This window comes from Camelus dromedarius, chromosome 31 (genome assembly GCF_036321535.1).
Source record: "Camelus dromedarius isolate mCamDro1 chromosome 31, mCamDro1.pat, whole genome shotgun sequence".
NCBI classification, from domain to species: Eukaryota; Metazoa; Chordata; class Mammalia; order Artiodactyla; family Camelidae; genus Camelus; species Camelus dromedarius.
In genome coordinates this window covers 3,820,867-3,842,154 of record NC_087466.1, presented here as the reverse complement: position 1 = coordinate 3,842,154, position 21,288 = coordinate 3,820,867, and the positions used below count along the sequence as shown (strand labels likewise).

General features: G+C 40.9%; 3 protein-coding genes across 7 annotated transcripts in view; 1 reads left to right on the top strand and 2 right to left on the bottom strand.

The window, feature by feature from the left end:
- Positions 1-21,288, top strand: part of LOC116149951 (immunoglobulin lambda variable 1-40) — a 269,579-nt gene that overhangs the window by 61,837 nt on the left and 186,454 nt on the right. The window lies entirely within an intron of this gene.
- ZNF280B (zinc finger protein 280B) lies at positions 1,518-14,148 on the bottom strand. Of its 2 annotated transcripts, none has more exons than XM_031442335.2 (3): positions 14,021-14,148; positions 13,229-13,287; positions 1,518-3,376 (listed from the first exon to the last, which is right to left on the bottom strand). In XM_031442335.2, exon 3 carries the CDS (start codon positions 3,290-3,292, stop codon positions 1,670-1,672), a length of 1,623 nt encoding a protein of 540 aa, XP_031298195.1. In that variant the 5' UTR covers positions 3,293-3,376; positions 13,229-13,287; positions 14,021-14,148; the 3' UTR covers positions 1,518-1,669. The 2 variants fall into 2 exon arrangements, with proteins under 2 accessions (XP_031298195.1, XP_031298194.1); XM_031442334.2 differs by having other exon boundaries at positions 1,518-3,361.
- On the bottom strand, positions 18,994-20,850 carry LOC105106116 (zinc finger protein 280A). The gene has a single exon (XM_010999951.3). The coding sequence runs from the start codon at positions 20,848-20,850 to the stop codon at positions 19,192-19,194; it is 1,659 nt and encodes a 552-aa protein (XP_010998253.3). The 3' UTR covers positions 18,994-19,191.

Below are 21,288 nucleotides of genomic sequence, written 5' to 3'. Positions count from 1 at the left end.
GCAAGAGAAAAAAGGAGAGATTTCTCCTGGCACAAGTCTACAGCCAGGATCCCAGATTCCTCGAGTGGTCCAGAGGCTGCTGGGCACCTGGGCTGGAGGTGGAGCAAGAAGAGACGCACTAAAACACACCTACGGAGACTCAACTCTAGAAACCTACGGAGGCAGCCAAGGCTGCTGACGTACAGGAACCAACTTTCAGAGGGCGCTCCATAGCTCTGAGAAAGAGGCCTTGGAGGTGGCAGGGAGAGAGGTTCCCCCATAGTATAGTCATGGATTAGACAGCTGGATAGAGTCGACGATGAATAGTAACCCTAAGACCTGATAATTATTGACATGAGACATTTTGCACATTGAGTATGTCAAGACCCAAACTCAGTATTAGTTCGATAAAATGGGAAATTATACACATAAGAGAATAACTATTAACTGTAATAACATTCATGTCCTAGGCAGATACAAAACTGCAAGCTTCACATGTTCAATTAGGGTAAGATACATATACATGGAAAAATATAAGGAAAAGCCTTATAATGGGTTTGTTCACCCTGGGCTATTTTTATCCACTGTACTACTGTTCTTGGACAACCCTATTCCAGATTAAGGATAAGAGAACTAATTTTAGCCCAGTTCATAAACTGGACAGATTCCATGTGTTTGGCCCTTTTCAGTTAAAACTATGGGTCCAGGGCAGCTCTAACTATGGATGTCAGGGCTTATTCTCCATGGGAACCTTTACTTCCTTTACTGCTGTGGCTGAAACAGATGTGGCTAGTTCATTCTGACTAAAGACCAGCCAGGAGGGACGGAGGAGGGACCAAATCAAATTCCCCTTCTGATCACTCAACAGGAGGTCCACTGGCACCAGGCTCCATTCTATTATCTCTGCTTCTCCATCTGAAGCCAATGATATGCAGCACCTGCTTGACGCCTGCAGGGGCCCCTCACCAAACACAGGCATTTTACTTTAATGGTTTGGCTTCCTGGGATGTTCTGGGCTAAGTAAAGATACTCTTGAGACAGTGTTCCTTCTGCTTTGGCTCCAAGCCTGAGGTAAATGTATTCCTCTTCCTCAACTGGGACAAGGAGTCACTGCTCTCCACTGACTAAACTCCCAGTTTCTGGGCCCCATTCATGCAGCAGCTTCTCCCCCAGCTTCTCCACACCCAGGCTCTCAGAGCCAGGCAATCTCAGGTCAGCACAACACAGGCACTTTTGGGAGTTCAGCAGCACACAGGACCACAACATGACAAAGCCATTCCACTCTGGCTATAGTTAATACTGAAATCTTCAAGGCATGGAAAAAGCTGAAAATAAAGTTCAGTTGTTAAAAAAAAATTCTACAGATTCTATATATATAGAAGAGCTTTCAAAATTACAAATAACATGAAATACCAAAATAATAAATAGGTTTTCACTTTTTTCTTTCTCTCACGTACACATACACAAACATCTTTTATGTGGTAAATCAGACATTTATATGAAAACCAGGTAATATATTTTAAAATAACATCTCAAAATTAAGATCAAACAACATTGTATTTCATGAATTAAAAAAAATTCATAAATGATCCATTGGTTTCGCCATATTTAATGCTTTTGAAAAATGTTATGTTTTGGATTTTTTGTTTCTATGGTTGCAATAGTTGCTTCAGATTTACTGAAAGTAGAATTAACAGGGCTTTTTTGGAATTCTACTTTTAGATCTGGGGGGTGATGGTTCAGAATCAGATGTGCTCACAGTAACAGACGCCACTTCCACTGATCCTGGCTGAAGGGGTCCCAGTGACACTTGAATGACAACTTTTGTTTCAGGAGGCAATCCTTCTAGTTGCTTCGGTTTCTTAAACATTTGATGACACTGGGTCTTGTGCTCCATTTTCTCCTTGAAAGTTAAAAACTGTAGTCGGCATTTGGAACACTGGTGAATAATCTTTTCCCAGTGTCCTCTATAATGACACATGTATGGTGTTGCAGTTTTGAAAATTTTGAGACAAAAAGGGCAAAGCAAATTCTTAGTGTTTTCATGGCATGTTCTGAAATGTATTTCCACATCCACAAAGGCTGACGATCTGTAACTGCAAACCTGACACACATAGGGCATTTCGCCAGGCTTGTGATTGTCCTTCATGTGCTGTAAGAGAACCTGATCTGTTTCAAAGGACAATTCACAAATTTTACAGACCACAGAGGGCTCCTGGGCAGTGTGGACACTCTCAATGTGACACTGCAGCTGGAAGGGAGTAGGAAACTGGCGATGACAGTGCTGGCAGGTGGTGTGGTTTTTCCAGCTGTCACCTTTCTGCTTCTCAAGTTCTAAATGGTGCTTCATGTGGTTCATAAACTTGACATTTTTTAGAACTTTCAAGCAGCTGGGGCATTTAAAGGTTGTGTGAGTCTTCTGTTCCGGCTGCCCGTCTCCAGTGTGCTGTCCGTAGTAAAAGTCATCAAGTAATACAATCAGATTTCCTTTCGTGGGATCAACAATCTTGTTTTGACTTGCTAGGCTCAAAAAGTCTGTTTTTGGCAGTCCATTTTCCCTAAAAGGACTTACAGGCTTACAATGGTCACTGTCCTTTGGAAAAGCTTCTCCATTCTGAACATGGCTTAATGAGGCATGAACATTGTTTGAGGATGTGCTTTGCTGAGTAGTCACTGTATGAAAGATACCTGAAGGGGACAAAGCTAAAGAATGTCCCCCTATGATTCCATCACTGAGTTTAGGCCTTTTGGGATTTGTGCTACTTGTTTCAGAAGTGGAAAGCTGCCTTGATACTCGAGGACTTTTATTCATACCTCCTGCAGAAAGTGCTGTTCCTACTGGATGCTGCAATGAACTTGTGCATGCGATCAAAGGAGAATGTAACTCTAAAGAGCTATTAGGCACGACTTGTGGTGAATTATTTTTATAATCAGGTTTAGACAAAGGCTCAATAATAACAGGACTGTCTGTTGATCTTGATTCAGAGTCAGAAACTGGCAAGACAGTCACTGCTTCCGATGTAGGTGTCACATGACTTACAGGCCGCAATTTCTTAGCATTATCTTTTCTGAAGTGACCGTATTTTTTTCTTCTTGAACATGAACCTGGGGTAACTCTGTTCAATATGTTTGAAACGACTGGCTTTGAATTTGAAGTCATCCCAACAAAGATCAGCTCAGCATCTTCATTTACATGCTCTACCCCAACAAAGATCAGCTCAGCATCTTCATCATCTACTGGTTTGGTTTCTTCTATGCTTTTCTGTGGTTCTGGCTCTTGTTCTTCCTCACACAACATACATGGTGGCTCCATTTTCTAAATTGTTTTGTTCTTGAAAGGTGTGGCCACAAGTCCCAGTGCTTCCTTTATATAAACTGCCACCTAAGTACAAACACACTACACATCAGTTAATTACAGAAAAATGCATCATCTTATCTAATTTTCTCCAAAACTCTAGGGAGGTTATAAACATCCTTATTTTACAGGTAAGGACACTGAAAGTCAAAAATGAAAACTTAAAACACATGATTACAAGTCTATGCAATTCTAGAATCACAGCTTTGCCATATGCAAATTAAGATCTCTTCTATTGGAAAAAAAAATAAGAAAAAAGAAAAAAAAGAAAAAAGAAACTCCAGCAACTAATGACTAGGCAAAATCATATGTAAAGGACAAATATTTTTACAAAGGCACCACTGCGCAGTGTTTAGAAACATGGGCTTTGGAGTCAGAGAAGATTAAGCTGGAGTTCTAAGTCAGCCACACACCAGTTGCATCTTCTTTGGCAAATTTACAACTTTTAAATGTGTTTCTGTATCTTAAAGACAAAAATTCTTTTTTCTTAGACTTAAGGTAACAGCTCTTTTTAAAAAGCGTCACCTATTCAATGGTGGCATGTTTTGCAGTAGAATTGGAATAAAATTTATATTAAATGCACATATCTCAATTAATTCATGCAAACTAATTTCATACATATTAATATAGAAAAAAGCATCAAATTCAAAGAACAGCGTAAAAGTATGGCCAACATATGGCCAACAAACAGCGTAACTCCATGTCAAGTGCTTAGGCCTAGCAAATTGGGAATGAACTCTCTTGATAATCTCAAGACTTAATTATAATCCGTTCACTGATGTCTCCTAAATTTCTCCCTCTAATCCATCCTGACTTCCCCCACTAAACTTAAATCCAACAGTGCTTTGTCCCTCACTCCACCTCTGAGTCTTCTCCACATGGCAGGCAAAGTGATGCTATTCAAACAAATCAGATTATACCACTTCTCAGCTCAAACCCTCCGATGCCTTTCTGGTTCACTTAGTAAAATGTCACATCCTTCCAATGACTGTAAGACCACACTTCTAACCTTACATACTGTCCTGTAATTACCTCATACTCCTCTCCCCCATCTACTTCATTCTAACCACACTAACCAATTTGCTATTTTTTAAAAACAAACTAAACACTTTACCTTGCTTAGAGCCCTTGTATTTGCTGTCTCTCTAACATGAATGGCCATCATTCAGATACCTCCATGGCTGGCCCCTCACAACCTTCAGGGCTCTATTCCAAGCCTCCTCCTCAGAGAGTTCTCAAATATTCCAGCTAACCTCTAATTCACATTCCCGATATCTCTTCCTTTCTCTTCCACCTTCAAGCCTTTAACGTCATCTAATATGTTATAAACATCATTTATCTTGATTATTTTCTATTGTCTATCCAGTAAAATGTAAACTCCAAGGGCAGGAATTGTCTTGTTGACTGCTGTATCATCAGCACAAAGTGCTTAGCACAGCATGGGAGCTCAACAAACACAGAATTTGTTAAACGAATTAATAAATAGTAACTCTCATTAACAAGAACCTCTATTTGTAGAGCAGATAGTGCTCCATTAATTTCATGTGTTCATCAATCTACTCTGAGAACTCTGTCCATGCCAGAATTCTTATGTTGAACTCCTACCCCCTAAGTGATGGTATTAGAAGACAGGGCCTTTGAGGGTAATTAGGCTTAGATAAGGTCATGAAGGCCCTCATGACTGAAACAGTCATGCCAAGAAGAGGCATCACAGAGCCTACTTCTTCTCCATCTCTCACAGCCCCCACAGGTGAGGACACAGCAGGAAGGTGGAATAACCTGCCTGGGGAACCAAATCAGCCACCACCTTAATCTTGGACTTTTACAGCCTTCAAAAGTATGGGGAATAAATGTCGATTGTTTAAAAAAAAAAATAAACTAGGTTCCAATAACATTGCTGGATTTTCACCCAACTGATCTTAGAAGAATTTTTAGCTGTTGACCATACTGATTAACTTTTCATCCAACCTATCATTCAAGATGAAAAGTTAAGAGTAGAGAAAGAATCAGACATAAAGCAAATAAGTTAAGGAATGAGTTCATCTAGAACAATAGACCACAGGAATTTTCTTATCACTTATCTGCTAGTATCCTTATTTTCTACCATTTACCAGAATCTTGAGATATCAGAGTGGGGAGGTTGGATATGTCAAGACCTACTAGATCTAAGGGATGAGTCCTCAAAAATCACTCATATGTCCCACCTAGGAAGTGCCAAGGGCTGTGGGAGGAGCCAATGAGGTTTCACTCCAAAGATAGCTGAAAGGACAGTGAGTGATGACCTATCTTCCAGGTTATTCTTGTGTGTTTAAACAATGGCCCTTTAAGTGGGTTTTCTAACAGCCACACAGCAGCTTTTTCAAGCATCAGTCCCTCTTGAGTTAACCTCCTGAGATTATGCCACTAAGACTCCTCTTAGTACCTACCCTCACCATCCTTCCTTGCCCCTGACTCTTGTCACCCCACTACTGCTCCCTCTGAATTCTTGTCCCAACCCCCTTACTCTCTCCCTACCAGAGCATTCAAGTCCCTTCCCCAACAATCCTCCTTCCCTCTACTCCACTAACCCCACACACTTGCTGCCTTAGAATTTAATGCCCATTAAACACAGATCCATAGGGGAAACTGGAGCTTAACAGGATCCTTAACACTGCCGTAAACATTTGCATTCCATCCCAGGGCAACTAAGCAAAACAAAAATGACTTTTTCAAAAATATTTTTAACAATTTTTTTTCCCATAAATAAGCTCAAGAAGGTAAAGGAGTGTGGTCTAAGAGGGGAACAACTATTAAACCAGGATTGTTCTTTGTCCAAAAAAAAACCAAGACTATCCATATAGAATGGACTGAGAAAAGGTAAGGACCTACAGAACTTCACCACAATCTGCACTCTTGCTACTGCCTCTCTGACCTCTTCTGTCTCTAGTCTAACGGTCATTCACTCCAGTCCAGCTTCTTTGCTGCTCCCTTCAGTCTCCACCTGAAATGCTTGTCTTGCAGATGCTACTTCTATCTCCTTCAAGTCCATGTCCAAACCTACCTATTCCAAGAGACTCACTCTGATCACTTTATCTAAAATTATAACACTCCTACTTATCCAACATTCAATCCTATGACCCGGCTCTATGACATTCTTTCCAATTTTATAACATCACTTTGTATTTCACAAAAGAATGACGTATTTATTATATTGACTTTCTTCCTCCCCTGAATGTTAGTTTCTTCCACAGAAGAAGTTCTGTTCTGTTTTTCAGTTTGTTTATGTCTGTCTGTTTACTGTTTTGTCTGATTTCTCCCAAGTGCCAAGCACACTCCTGGCATACAATAAGCACTCAAATACTCATTAAAGGAAAATAATTATCCAGAAGGAGATAAAAATAATTCAGCAAATGAAGGTAGGGTGAGGAAATTGGTAGGAAATGCTCATACTTGCGAAATAATCAATTTTCTTCAAGTCTGGAGGGCCACTGAGGTGTACTGTTATAGCGAATGTGAGAGCCCTGCAATCCTGGGATTCAGGAGGATGACTGTGGCCAGGTCTCATCATGGGGACCAATAGTTTGTGGAAGCCTTTTCTCAGAACAGTGTGGCTAGAGTACTACATGGGATCTTCTCCCAGGTCAGAGAAAAATTCAGCCACTTTCCCTTTTCCTTCCTTTCCTCCCGAGAGCAGAGCAGCATTTTAGTCAGAAGAATCCACAAAGGAGGTATGAGTAGGGTGGGAGTTCAACCTAAAAGTGGCCCATTAATTCAGAGGCAAGTTCTCTCCCTAACACTAAGAATTTGAAAAGGGTTTAGAAGTATCAGGTGACTGGTGAATGATTTAAAGAGAGGTTGTGGAGGACTACAAAAAAAGACAACTAAAAAAACCAAAAAACAAAAAACATGACAATGTCAATTTGTTAAATGCCAGCAACAAGGTGCTGTCAGAGGAAATGATGGAATAAGGAAACTACAATATCCATTCCTTCATAAAAACAAAGAAAACACCAGCAAAAATTGTCAAAATCAAGTTTTTTAGATCCTGAAAATTAATCAAAGGCTTGTAAAAATCAAGATTTTTGTGGAAAACAGTTTGGCAAGTCCTTAAAAAGTTAAACACAGAATTATCACATGACCACACAAGTCCACTTCTATGTATATACCCAAAAGAACTGAAAACAGGTACTCAAGCAAGTATGTGTAATGTGCATGCATGTTTATGGCAGCACTATTCACAATAACTGAAAGGTGAAAATAACACAAATGCCCATCAATGGATGCATGGACAAACTGGTATACACACACAACAGAACATTATTCAACCATAAAAGGAATGAAGGCACCCCCATGTTCACTGCAGGACTGCAGCACTATTTACAACAGCCAAGAAATGGAAACAACCTAAGTGACCAATGATAGATGAATGGGTAAAGAAAATGTGGTATATATACACGATGGACTATTATTCAGCCTTAAGAAAGAATGAAATCTTGCCATTTGCAACAACATGAACACACCCTGAGGGCATTATGCTAAGTGAAATAAGGAAGAGAAAGACAAATACTGTATGATCTCACTTACATGTGGAACTTAAACAAACAAACAAACAAATAAAAAAACAAGCTTATAGGGAGAACAGACTGGTGGCTGCCACAGGCAAGGGATTGGGGAAGTGGGCAAAATCATGAAGGGGATCAAAAGGTCCAAAGTTCCAGCTATACAATGAACAAATCATGGAGATGTCATGCACAACATGGTGACTATAGTAATACTGTATCACATATTTGAAAATCATCAAGAGTACATCTTAAAAGCTCTCATCACATGCAAAAAATAAAAAATGTAACTACGTAAGGTGATAGATGTTAACTATACTTATTGTGGGGATCTTTTCACAACACATACAAATACTGAATCATTGCACCTCAATAAAAAAGTTTTAAATTTAATTTCAAGAAAAAAGGAAAGAAATACTGATATACGCTACCACCTGGATAAACCCTGAAAACACGCAAAGTGAAAGAAGCAAGACAGAGAAGGTCACACATTGTATGATTTCATCTACAGGAAATATCCAGAGTAGATAAATCTATAGAATCTAGGCATAGACTGGTGGTTGCCAGAGTAAGGAAGAGGGGAAATGGAGAGAAACTGCTTAATAGGTAAAGAGTTTAACCCTGAAATGATGGGGATGTTTTGGAACTAGACAGAGACAGATATGAAATATCATGAATACTCTAAATTGCACTGAATTGTTCACTTAAAAATTATTGATTTATGTAAGTTTCACCTCAATATATTATTTTTAAAAATAAAATATATTACTACCAACCACACAGAAAGGTAATACAAAAAACAATTAAGGAAATACTATGAACAATTCTACTCCAACAAATTAGATAACCTAGATGAAATGGACAAATTCCTAGGAAGACACAAACTATCAAATTGACTCAAGGAAACAAAAACAAAAACAGAATATGAATAGATCCAAAACAAGTAAAGACACTGAATTAGTAATCAAAAAAATTTCCAAAAGGGAAACCCAAGATCAGATGACTACCCTGGTTAATTCTATCAAAATGATTAAAGAAAAATTAACGCCAGCCCTTTATCAACTCTTCCAAAAACTAGAAGAGGAGAGAAAATGTTCCAGCTCATTCTATTAGGCCAGTACTACTCTGATACCAAAATCAGACAAAGACATCACACACACACAAAACTACAGACCAATATCCCTTATGAATATAGAGGCCAGAGTCCTCAACAAAATACTAACAAACAAAATCTAACAACGTATTAAAAAAAATTATACACCATGACCAGGTGAGATTTATGGAGGTATGGAAAGTTAGTTCATTCTACAAATATCAATAAACATTATACACTTTAATATAATAAAGGACAAAAAACATATCTGCCTGCAGAAAAAGCATTTGACTAAGTGTAGCACCTTTTCAAGACTGTGGGGAAAAACACTTAACAATTAGGAACAGAAGGAAAAAATTTTTTTTTCTTTCCTTCTTTTTTTTAATTTAATAGAGGCGCTAGGTATTGAACCCGGGACCTCACACATGCTAAGCATGCACTTAACCACTGAGCTATACTCCCATCCCTCCAGAAGGAAACTTTCTTAATCAAACAAAGGGTATTTGTAAAAGACTCACAGCTAGCATCATACTTATCTTGAAAGACTGGAAGCTTTCCCTCTAAGACTAGGTACAAGACAGGGATGTCTACTTCTACCACTCTGATTCAATATTATACTGGAAGTTCTATAATCAGGGCAACCAGGCAAGAAAAAGCAGTTTAAAAAAGAAAGGAGCATTTGGAATGAAAAGAAAGAAGTAAAACTATATTGGACATGACGTGATTTTGTATACATAAAATGCTGAAGGATCAATAAAATAAGTACTAGGACTAATAACAAGGTTGCAGAATACATAATCAATGCAAAAAAATCAATTACATTTCTATACAGTGCTAATAAATGTTCTGAAAATGAAATTAAGTAAACACTTACATTTACATTAACATTGAAAAGAATACAGGAATACATTTAGCAAAAGAAATGCAAGAATTTTTAACACTGAAAACACTGAATTATACTGAATACACTATTAAAGCAATTAAAGAAGACTTAAATAAATCTAAGGACATTGCACACTCATGCATCAGAAGATTGAGTACTGTTAAAATGGCATGACTCTCACAATCGATCTGTCAAAATCTCAGCTAGCCTTCTCACAGAATTGAAACCCAAATGGAAATGCAAGGAACACAGAAGAGCCAAAACATTCTTGAAAAAGAACAAAACTGAAAAGTTCATACTTTTCTGATTTCAAAATTTACTACAAAGCTACAATAATCAAGAAATGTGGTACTGACATAAGGATAGAAACATAGAGCAATGGGACAGAATTCAGAGTCCAGAAATAAATCCATGCATTAATGGTGAATTGATTTTCAGCAAGATTATCAAAATAATCTGTGGGAAACAGAGAAGTCTTTTCAACAAATGCTGATTGAACAATTGGAGATCCACACGCAAAAGAATGAAGTTGGATCCCTGCTCACATCATATATAAAAAAAACCTCAAAATCATTGTGGAACTAAACATAAGAGTTAAAACTAAAAAAATTATTTAAAGAAAATTGGAGTAAATGGTTTCTTAGAGAAGACACCAAAAAAAAAAAAAAAAAAAAAGACAAAGGAAAAAATAACAAAAATTTATCAAATCAAGAATTTTTGTCCTTCAAAGGTCACCATCATGAAAGTAAAAAAGATAACCGACAGAATGAGAGAAAAATATTTTAAAATCATATGTGACTAGGAACACATAGGTATGTGATACATATATATGTTTTAAGGGACACATACATGTATCATAAATAACAACATATATGTAAAGGAATATATAAAGATCTGTTATAACAGAATAAAAAGACAAACTCAAATACAAAATGGGCAAAGGACATGAATAGATATTTATCTAAACATGATATAAAATGACCAGCAAGTATATGAATAGATGTTCAACATACTAATCATCAGAGAAATGTGAATCTAAACCACAATAATAGATCACCTAACTCCCATTAAGATGAGCACTGTCAAAAAAAAAAAAAAGAGAAATAAAAAGAAAAGAACAACTGTTGGCAAGCATGTGCAGAAAGTGGATCTTTGTATGCTACAGATGGATTGTAAAATGGATCAACTGCTATGGAAAAGAGTATAGAGGCTCCTTAAAAAATTAAAAACAGAGCCACATGATCCAGCAATTACACTTCTAGATATAAATCCTAAAGAAATGAAAGTGGGGCCTTAAAGAGATATTTACACATCCATGCTCATAGCAGCACTATTTCAATAACCAAGAATTGGAAGCAATCTAAACGTCCATCAACTGATGAATGATTTTTTAAAATGTAATATATACGTACAACAGAATGTTATTTAGCCATAAAAAAGGAAATGCTGCCACATGCTACAACATGCATGATCCTTGAAGACATAATAGAAATGAAATAGGCCAGTCATAAAAAAGACAAAATACCGTATGATTCCACTTATACGACATATCTAAAGTAGTTAAAGCAATAGAAAAGAAAGTTAAGGGAAAAAAAAGAAAGAAAGAAAAGGAAGCAGAATGGTGGATACTAGGGCCTAGAGGGAGAGAGAAAAGAGGAGTTTGTTGTTCAATGGGATGGGTATTGAGTTTCAGTTTTGTAAGATGAAAAGGTCTAAAGATCTATTTCAAAACAATGTAAGTATCCAAAGAGGAAGTGAACTACTCTGATAAATGCTGCCAATTGATCAAATAAAATAAAAACTAAAAACTGACTACTGAGTTAAAAACTGTGGAATTTATCGGTGACCTTGACAAGAGTGGATTTAAAGGAAAACAGGAGAATTTAAAACAGCAAATATGGCAGACTGTGGAGACACTTTTCTGTAACAACAAGCAGATATCAAAAAAGCAGAGAGGGGATATGCCACCAAAAGATGGATTTTTAATGAGAGGTGACTTCACAATCAGTCTGTTTGCTGATAGGAATAATCAGGAGAAACAGAAAAGTTAACCCAGGACTAAGAGACCTGCTAGAATATCTCTGAACAAACAAGAACTAATTGGATCCAGTACACAAAGAGCAGTTCTGGCTTTGGTTTAAAGCCAAATAATTCACTCATAGTAATAGACCTCAGATCATAAGAAGGGGTGGAATGGTGGACACATGGGTATGGTAGCCAGCCTCCAAGATGTCCAAAGAATCCCGCCTCCTGGTACTCACACTCTTCTGTGTTCCCTCCCCAGCACTATCACAGCTGACCACTTCTGCTGACCACAGCAGGAGTGATGGTATGTAACTTCTGAAGAACACTCTGCACTTCATCTTGGGTGCAGGTTCTCCCCAGAATGACTCGCTTAGGGGTGACAGGGGTAGGGGGAGCCAGCTGCCATGACATGAGCAGCCCCATGGAGAGGCCCACAGAGTGAGAAACTGAGACCCCTTGCTAAGAGACAAGGGAGTGAATTTAGATACTGATCATCCAACAAAAGTCAAGTCTTCAGAGACTGAGGATCCAGGCGAAAAGCCTGACTACAGCCTCAGGAGAGACCCTGAGGCAAAACCACCCGGCTAAGCCACTCCTGGATTGTAGACCACGAGATAATAAACATTTGGTTTTTTCAAGCTATGAAGTTTTGAGACGCAGTGTTACACAGTAACACATAAGTAACTATGCTACGGAACTGCGATCAAAAGTTGCTGGGCACAGAGCTACCTACAATTGTGCCTCCTAGCATGAAATGAATTCAGATGGCCTCCCCTATCCAGTCACATTCAATCACTTCATGAAATAAGGCTCTTAAGGTAAGGAAATGAACAAACTGGGTCAGGGTACAGCACAGTGATGGAGCACCTGCTTAGCAAGCACCAGGTCCTGGGTTCAATCCCCAGTACCTCCATTTAAAAGAACAGAACAGAACAGAACAAACTAACCCCACGTAATCATGTTTAACCAAAACACACCTACCCTAAGTGAACCACTGTATTATTTTAATACATTAGGTGAAAAGTTAAGATGTGTCTATCAATCCCTTTTAGCCGCACAACCGGGTAGAAAGTCACCTTTGCACAGTTTAAAATCTAAGGCACTCTTACACTCTAACTTTTTTTTCTTTTCAAGACAGTGGGTGAAAAAATACCACCATCCTTTCCCCCCCTTTTTAAGGACGCAGTTTAGAAGGCTCCAGAATTATAAATCCATGGCTGGCCTGAATTCATCATACCCACTCGGGAGAACACTGTCTTAACAGCCAGGTCTTGGCCCAGGAGAGCACAAGAGAAAAACTGAAGGGACAAAAGACACAACGTTGGTCCTTATTATAAAGACGGCTCTCGTCTTACCTCAGGCGCGCGCTGGAGAACTTCTGAGCACCTTACACTTTCCAGGCAGCAGGTCCCACCTTAGGGGCAACCAGAGAGGAGGAGCAGGTGAGTCACGCGTCCCGGGAATATTTTGTACCCCGCCGCCTACCTATTCCGCCACCGGGATGTTTATCAAGCATCGCACGCTCGACCAGAGTAGAGAATTGGATTCCTCTCCCCCAAACCGGTTCCTCCAACCCTCCCTCTCTCAGTAAATAACCACCCACTATGCTCACTGCCCACACCCAGAGCCCGGACACCGCGCGACCTGGGGGGCTCGGTCGGGGTGGGGGGAGGGAGACGCACAGGAACCAGGAAAACAGACGGCGCAGTGGCGAGGGAGAGGGGCCAGTACACCGATTTTTCTAAGTGCTGCGACCGCCTCACAGCTCCGGGGCCTACGGATTCCAGAACTGGGCCAGGCTCGGGTCACAAAACTGCTGTGAGTTCCTGTTTCTGTTGTTTTATGTATTAAGCTACACCAGAGGCCTCGGCGGGGCCGCGAGGCCCGACGGGCCCTTGTCTGAGGACAGCTCCTCCCACACCCGAGGGAGCGAGGCTGATGGGGTGCGGCGCCAGCCCACATTCGGGGAGGGAAGACATGAAAGGGTCTCAGGATCCGCGGGCCGCGGACTCCACGTTCCCTCCTGAGGCCCCGCCGCCCCGGACAGGCCGCCCCGGCGCTGCTAGGCCGGCGCGGTGTGGGGACCCGCGAAGCCCGCACCTCTCCCCTCAGGGGCCGACCCGGCCGCTCCACGCCCACGTCCTTACCGGTTCCCGTCAGCAGCGGTGAGGGAGCGGCCGGCGGCGCACCGGCCCCGAGGCACTCCCCCGGCGAAGCCCGAGGCGACGACGCCTCCTCAGGCCCCGGGCGCCGCCGACGCCGCCTACACCCCCCGCCCGCGCCCCCGCTGCCACCTGTGATTGGCTGCCAGGTGCGGGCTCGAGGTCGGGCGCTGCGATCCGATTGGCCGCGAGGCCTGTTTGGGCGCATGCGCGCACTGACGCCCCTGGTGGCAACCGCTGGGGGTGGAGTCAGACTGATGAACTACCGGTGTCTCAAGGGTCTTGGGCTGTCAAGGTTCCACAGCTGGCCCGGTTCAGGGCTGAGGGCGGGCTCCCAGCCCATCAGGAGTTTGCCCACCTGCAGTCGAGCTCTCAGAACCCTTAGGTGAAGTCTCTTTCCCTTAAAAGCACTAGCTGCTGCCTGCCGCTTGCTTAAGGAACCTGACCCCACAACTGGGTCTTGAAGCCCTTCCTCTTGGATTTGCATTTGGGGTCAATCCAGTCCAGCCCGCCACCTGTTCGTGTGTGTGTGTTGCCACATGTTCTTGTACAGCATGAAACGAGCTAAACATTAGCTTTGCATTTTTTAATGACTAGGGAAAAAAACACAAGGAGAATATTATTTTGTGACGTGAAAATTATACGAAATTCAGCTTTCAGAGTCCTTAAATAAAATAAATAAAACAGAGACGTGCCTGTTCCTTTAGTTATTGTCTGTGGCTGCAGAGTTGATTAATTGCCAGAGATCTTTTTCGCTAAGCCTAATAAGGTACTTATATCTGGCCTTTTACAGAATCTTTTTTAAGTGCCTTGTTCTGCTGAAAGTCTCTTAGTAATCGTTTTTTTTTAAACGGTTTTGGTTTTGTTAATTTATAATGCTGTTTTCATTTCTAGTATATTACTTTTCCATTCTTGATTTTCTTCCTTCTTATCTCGATAGGTTTGTTCTGTTGTTCTTCTTTACAACTTTTTTAGATAAATGCCTAGATCACTTACTTATAACTTTTATTTCTCTGGTGTCTAATACTATAAATTTACCTTGATTTACTAAAGTACCAATTTAACTGTGTCTCACAATTTTTGCATAATAATGTTCATTATCATTGAATTCCAAGTATATCCTAATTTCCCTAGTGATTCTCTTCTTAAAACAAGGATTATATATTAATATGGTATTTATTTTCCAAATCTATGGGATTTTTAAAGTTGTTTCTTTATCAATTTCTCATTTTGTTGCATTATGGTCAGATCACACAGTCTAACTATTATTGATCCTTTGCATTTGAAGACGTCTGTCCAGTGAAATATACCATAGTCAAAATGGAGAGGGTATAATGTAGAGAAAATATGTGCAATGTCTAACATGTATGTATGTGAAATAACCTCGTTTAGGCCTCGCAGTTACTCCAGTATCTTTCAGTAAGTTGCCATTAACTAAATTCCAGGCTTTATTCAAGTTTCACTAGTTTTCCCACAAATGTCCTTTTTCTGTTCCAGATTCCCATAAAGGGTACCGAATTGCATTTAGTCATAGCGTCTCCTTAGCTTACTCCAGTCTGCGGCAGTGCCTTCAACTTTCCTTGTTTCTCATGACTTTTGACAATTTTCAGAAGTCCTTAAAGGTCAGATAGTTTGCAGAAAGACCCTCAATTTGAGTTTGATGTGATTCTTCCCATTACACTGGGGTTTATAGGTTTTTAAACTAAACTGCAGAGGTAATGTATCTTTCTCATATTCCCACTTCCCACCCGGGATATGTACTATCATTGTGACTTAGTTTCTCCGCTACAAAGTTCCTTTTCTCTCCTTGCCATATTATATCCTTGGGGAAAAAGTCACCAATCCCAGCCTACACTTAGGGAGGGGCATAGAACCTCATTGAAGGGGTTAGTATCTGAGATACACAAGTTATTGAGTACACGAATTAGTTGGAATTCATTTATAAAGAAGATCTGTTTCTTCTCGCTTTAAATTTTAATTTTAAATCAAAGGAATTAGATAAAATTAAAAAATTAATGCCTCAGTCCTACTAGCTACATTTCAACAGCTCTGTAGACACACGTGGCATACTGGACAGAGCAGATATGGAACATTTCCATCACTGCAGAAACTTCCGTGGAAAGCATTGACTTAGATCATTGTTCTTCCATCCTTTCTTCTTTTCAAACATAATGCACTTAAACATATGAATTTCTTCTAAGGACAACTTTCGCTGTCTCATAAATGTTGCTGTTTTCAATTATTATTCAATTCTAAATATTTTTTTTCCCATAGTGATTTCTCATAGGAGCTACAAGTTATTTAGAACCAGACCCAGAACTAGGATGAGCCTAGACCACAGCATTAAAGAAGCTTGTGAAAATGCAAGGTTGGCACTTTGGCATCTTAGGCTCCTAGTAATCCTTACTCCAGTCCCAGCCCTGTTTAGAATTATACTGCTTCATTTCAAACTTTGTTTTTTTTTTTTCTTACTTATCTTTCTGTTATTGATTTGTAGCTCAGTTTTCCTGTGGTCAGTGGGTAGTTACAAAAAGCCCTACAGCCAACATCACAATTGATGAACTGTTGTACATGAGCTTGAGAACAAGACAGAATGTCCATTATAAACACTGTAACAAAAAACCTGGAGTAGCCAAGACAATTTTGAACACCAAAGCTGGAGAACTTAAACTCCCAGATAGCTGTATTAGTCAGTATTCTCCAGAGAAACAGAACTAACAGGATACAGAGGGAAAACACGAGGAGGTTTGTTTCAGGAATTGACTTAAAGGATTATGGAGGCTGAGATGTCCCACGATCTGCCCTCTCCAGGCTACAAAACCAAGAAAGCCAGTGATATAATTCAGTCCAAGTCAAAAGGCCCAAGAACCAGGAACTCTGACATCTAAGGAAAGGGAAATGAATGTCCCATCTCAGAAAAAGAGAGAGAAAACTTGCTGTTCCTTTCCATGTGTTCTCTTAGGGCTCTCAACAGACTGGGGTTTGGGTTTATCTCGTTTACTCAGTGTACGATTCTAATGCTAATCTCTTCTGAAAACACCCTCACAGACACACCCAGAAATAATGTTTCACTAGCTCTGAGCATCCCTTACCCCAATCAAGCTGATAAAATTAACCATCACACAACTCAGGCAGAGCCACAATAATTAAGAGCTGTAATAACTGTGGCATTAGCACAAGGCTAGAGAACTGGAATGGAATGGAGTCCAAAAGTGCATAGACAGTCGTCTATCGTTTATAGTTTCCTCCACAGTACAGTTCCATTGTATAACCCTATATATATAGTGTTCTTTTTAGTAAATGGCACTGGTTGATTTGAATATGCATCTGAAAAAGTTAACTTTGATACCTTGATTTATCACATCATAAATAAAATAATAAATTTGAGATAGATCAGACCTAAATGTGAAAGGCTAAACAGTAGAACTTCTAGAAGAATACATAGGAGGAATATGTCCTCAGCAGACAACTTATTAAATGAAGCACCAATCTTAATACACATATATGCACCCATGAAACCACGATCCAGGTCGAGATATGGGACATTTTCAGTGCCTCAGCAGTTTCCTTATGCCATTCCCAGTTGACAGAGTCTAGTTTTTAAGGGGAAGGGAGGCAAGATTTGAATAGGCACTTAGTAAAAGATGATAATATTTGAGTGGCCAATAAGCATATGAAAAAATAATTATCAAAATCACTATTCATCAGGGAAATGCAAATGAACCTAGAATGTGACTCCACTACAACTTTGAGAGAATGGTACTAATTGTTACTGAACCAAACTTGGGTCCGCTAGCCCACACACGCGTAGTAAAGCCAATCCACTGACACCATGTTGTGGTGAAGGAAAGTAGAGTTTCTTGCAAGGTGTCCAAAACAAGACCAAGGAGGGAGAACAGGCACTTTGTGCTCAAAAGACTTGAACTCCCCTGATGGATTTCAGAAAAGGGTTTTTAAAGACAATGTTGGGGAGAGGGTTGTAGGGTGTGTAATCCGCTCATGCACAATTCTTACGATTGGTTGGTGGTGAGATAATCAGGTTGTATTCCAGGAGGCAACATCATCAACCTTCTGGTTCTAACCAGTCTAGGGTCTACATGCTGGTGCTCAGCATGCAGTTAACTTCTTCCACCTGATAGGGATTTTAGCATCTGCAAAACAACTCAAGGATATGGCTCAGGATGGTGTCTCTAGCCCTTGAGGGGGAACTAAAGGTTCTTGACTTTGTTTTACAGATAAACTATTATTGTTTTGTCTTGCTTGACTGTTTTCTTTTGCGTCTGCATTTTCTCCTCTGATCAAATTTGCTCTTTGGAACTCAGGGAAGGCCTAGGAGGCTAAAGTTTTTCTATAAACAAGAGGCAGGGGACACAGGGAATGGGGGGGGGGTCATCTGTCTCTGGGAAGATCCTGCAGGGTCCTCCTCGGTTACATAATGCAAGACTGACTGTACCAAGTGTTGGATCTGTAAACATGGAAATCCTAATATTGTTGGTGGAAATACAAATTGTTTTAATCACTTTGAAAAAAGTGTTTGGCAGTATCTACACTAAAAAACTAAATCTATGCTGTTTCAGAACTTCTCATACCTATATATATAGATCGAGAATCTAGCTGTATCTAGATCAGTGTCTAGATATAGAGATGCAGATGCAGATACCCCAGAGGAATTCCCACATTTGTCTACCAAAAGACACGCAGAAGCTCACAGCATTATTCAAAATAGCAGAATTATGAGCCTCAAAGTCCAGGAGTGGTAAAACGGATATATAAAACTGTGTCATATTCATTCAAGAACATTTTACCCAAGTATGAAAAAAATGTGCTACAGCCACACACAACAAGAATGTATCTTATTTATTTAAAGGAAAACAAAGACCAAAAAAAAATCTACTGTGTTATTCCATTTACTTAAAGCTCAGAAACAGGAAGAACTAATCTCTGGTGGTAGAGGTCAGAGCAGTGGTTGCTTTGGGGAGGACAAGGTGACTAGGAAAGAGCATGAGGACTTGTACATGACAGTAGAGAGATGGCGAAGGTAGAATCCCAGTCACTGTAGAGCCCGACGGGGGGACATCACTTGCTGGCATCTCCGAGCCAGGGCATACAGCTAGCCCAGCCTCAGTTCAGCCTTTCAGAATTCCTGGAGATAGGACTTAATTTTCAGCCAGAGCCCTGGCCGCAATACGTCTGGAATATCTCCTGTTTGTCGTCATCTCCTTTTCAGCTTTTGCTGGTGACAGTTGGGGGTCAGTGTTGCTCACGACAATGGATGCTGCCCTTCTGGATCCTGGTTGAACTGAAGTTTGGATCACGACTTCTGTTTCAGGAGGCAACCCTTCCAGTTGCTCTGGCTTCTTAACTGGTTGGTGATTCTTGGTTTGGTGCTCCGTTTTCTCCTTGAAAGTCAAAAACTGTAACCGGCACTTGGAACACCGATAGACCCTCTTGTTCCAGTGCCTCCAACTGTGATTCACGTAGGACGTCACCACTTTGAAAATTCTGAGGCAAAACAGACAAAGCAAATTCTTAGTGTTTTCATGGCATGTTCTGAAATGTGCTTCCACATCCGCAAAGGCTGACGATCTGTAACTGCAAACTGGACACTCGTAGGGCATTTCGCCAGGCTTGTGATTGTCCTTCATGTGCTGTAAGAGAACCTGATCGGTTTCGAAGGACAATTCACAAATTTTACAGACCACGGAGGGCTCCTGGGCAGTATGGACACTTTCAATGTGACACTGCAGCAGGAAGGGAGTGGGAGACTGGCGGTGACAGTGCTGGCAGGTGGTATGGATTTCCCAGCCGTCACATCTCTGCTTCTCAAGTTCCAGATGATTCCTCATGTGAGTCATAAACTTGACATTTTTTAGAACTTTCAAGCAGCTGGGGCATTTAAAGGTCGTGTGAGTCTTCTGTTCTGGCTGCCCGTCTCCGGTGTGCTGTCCGTAGTAAAAGTCATCAAGTAACACGATCAGGCTTCCTTTCTTGGGATCCACAGTCTCGTTTTGACTTGATTGGCTTGAAAAGTCTGTTTTTTCCAGCTTTTCCAAGCTACATGCTCCATCTGGATCTATAAGATTGAAATGCGCTTTGTCAGTTGCATGAGCCCACGGAAATGATGGCCCACCCTGCACATGGCTTGATGGGGTTGGGACACCTTCCGAGGCCGTACTCCTGTTCTTTGTGGGAGAGAGACCTGGCAGGGCCACAGCTGAGGAATGTGCCCCTGGGAATCCATCGCCAAGTTTCAGTCTTTTGGGATTCCCACTGTTTATATTTCCATCTGAAGCTGAAAGTCGCTTTAAATCATGAGGACTTTCATCCTTGCCTCCTGTGGGGTGTGCAGCTCCATGTAGACAATGAGGCCACGGAGAAAGCAAATCTGAAGACTCAGGAAGCATGCCTGGCAGTGAGCTGTTGTGACAGTCAGGTTTAGACAGAGGCTCAGAACCAGTATGACTGTCTATTTCTCCCCATTCAGATAGAGAAGCTGAAGAGACGGCCACTGCCTTTGACGTCAGGGTCACACGATTTGCAGGCTGCAATGTACAAGCAGGACCTTGCCCCACGTGGCCTTTCTTTCTTCTGGAATGTGAGTCTTTGGTCACTCTGTTCAAAATGTTAGAAATGACCGGTTTTGAACTGGAAATCACTCGGACACAGAGGATTTCAGCATCGTCCTTGACATGCTCCATTCCAACAAAGATCACCTCAGCATCGTCCCTGTCCCCGTCCCCGGGCCGTGAGTCTCTGATCTTCTCCTTCAGTGCCTCTGGTGCATGTGCTTCCTCACCCCGGAAGAGATGCGCCATCTTACAACTGCTTTTTGCTCCCAGTGGTCCCTTCTTCCAGTGCTTTCTTTTGGTCAGCTACCACCTAAAGGCAACCACACGACATGGTCAGTACAGTCATCCACACCTTGTCTGCAGTGTCCCTTTCTGTGGTTTCTGTTAGCTCTTGATTATTGACCAAAAATATTAAATGGAAAATTCCAGAATTAAATAACTCCTAAGTTTTAAATCATATGCTATTCTGAGTAGGATGATGAAATCTCGTGCTGTGCTGCCCCGTCCTGGGATAGGAATCCTCCCTCAGTCCCTCCACATCCCACTCATTAGTTAGCCACTCGGTTGTCAGATCAACTGTTGAGATATCTCAGGGCTTGAGTTCAAGTCACCATTATTTTACTTAATAATGGCCCCAAGGCACAAGCAGAGTGATGCTGGCATTTCAGATGTGCCAAAGGGAAT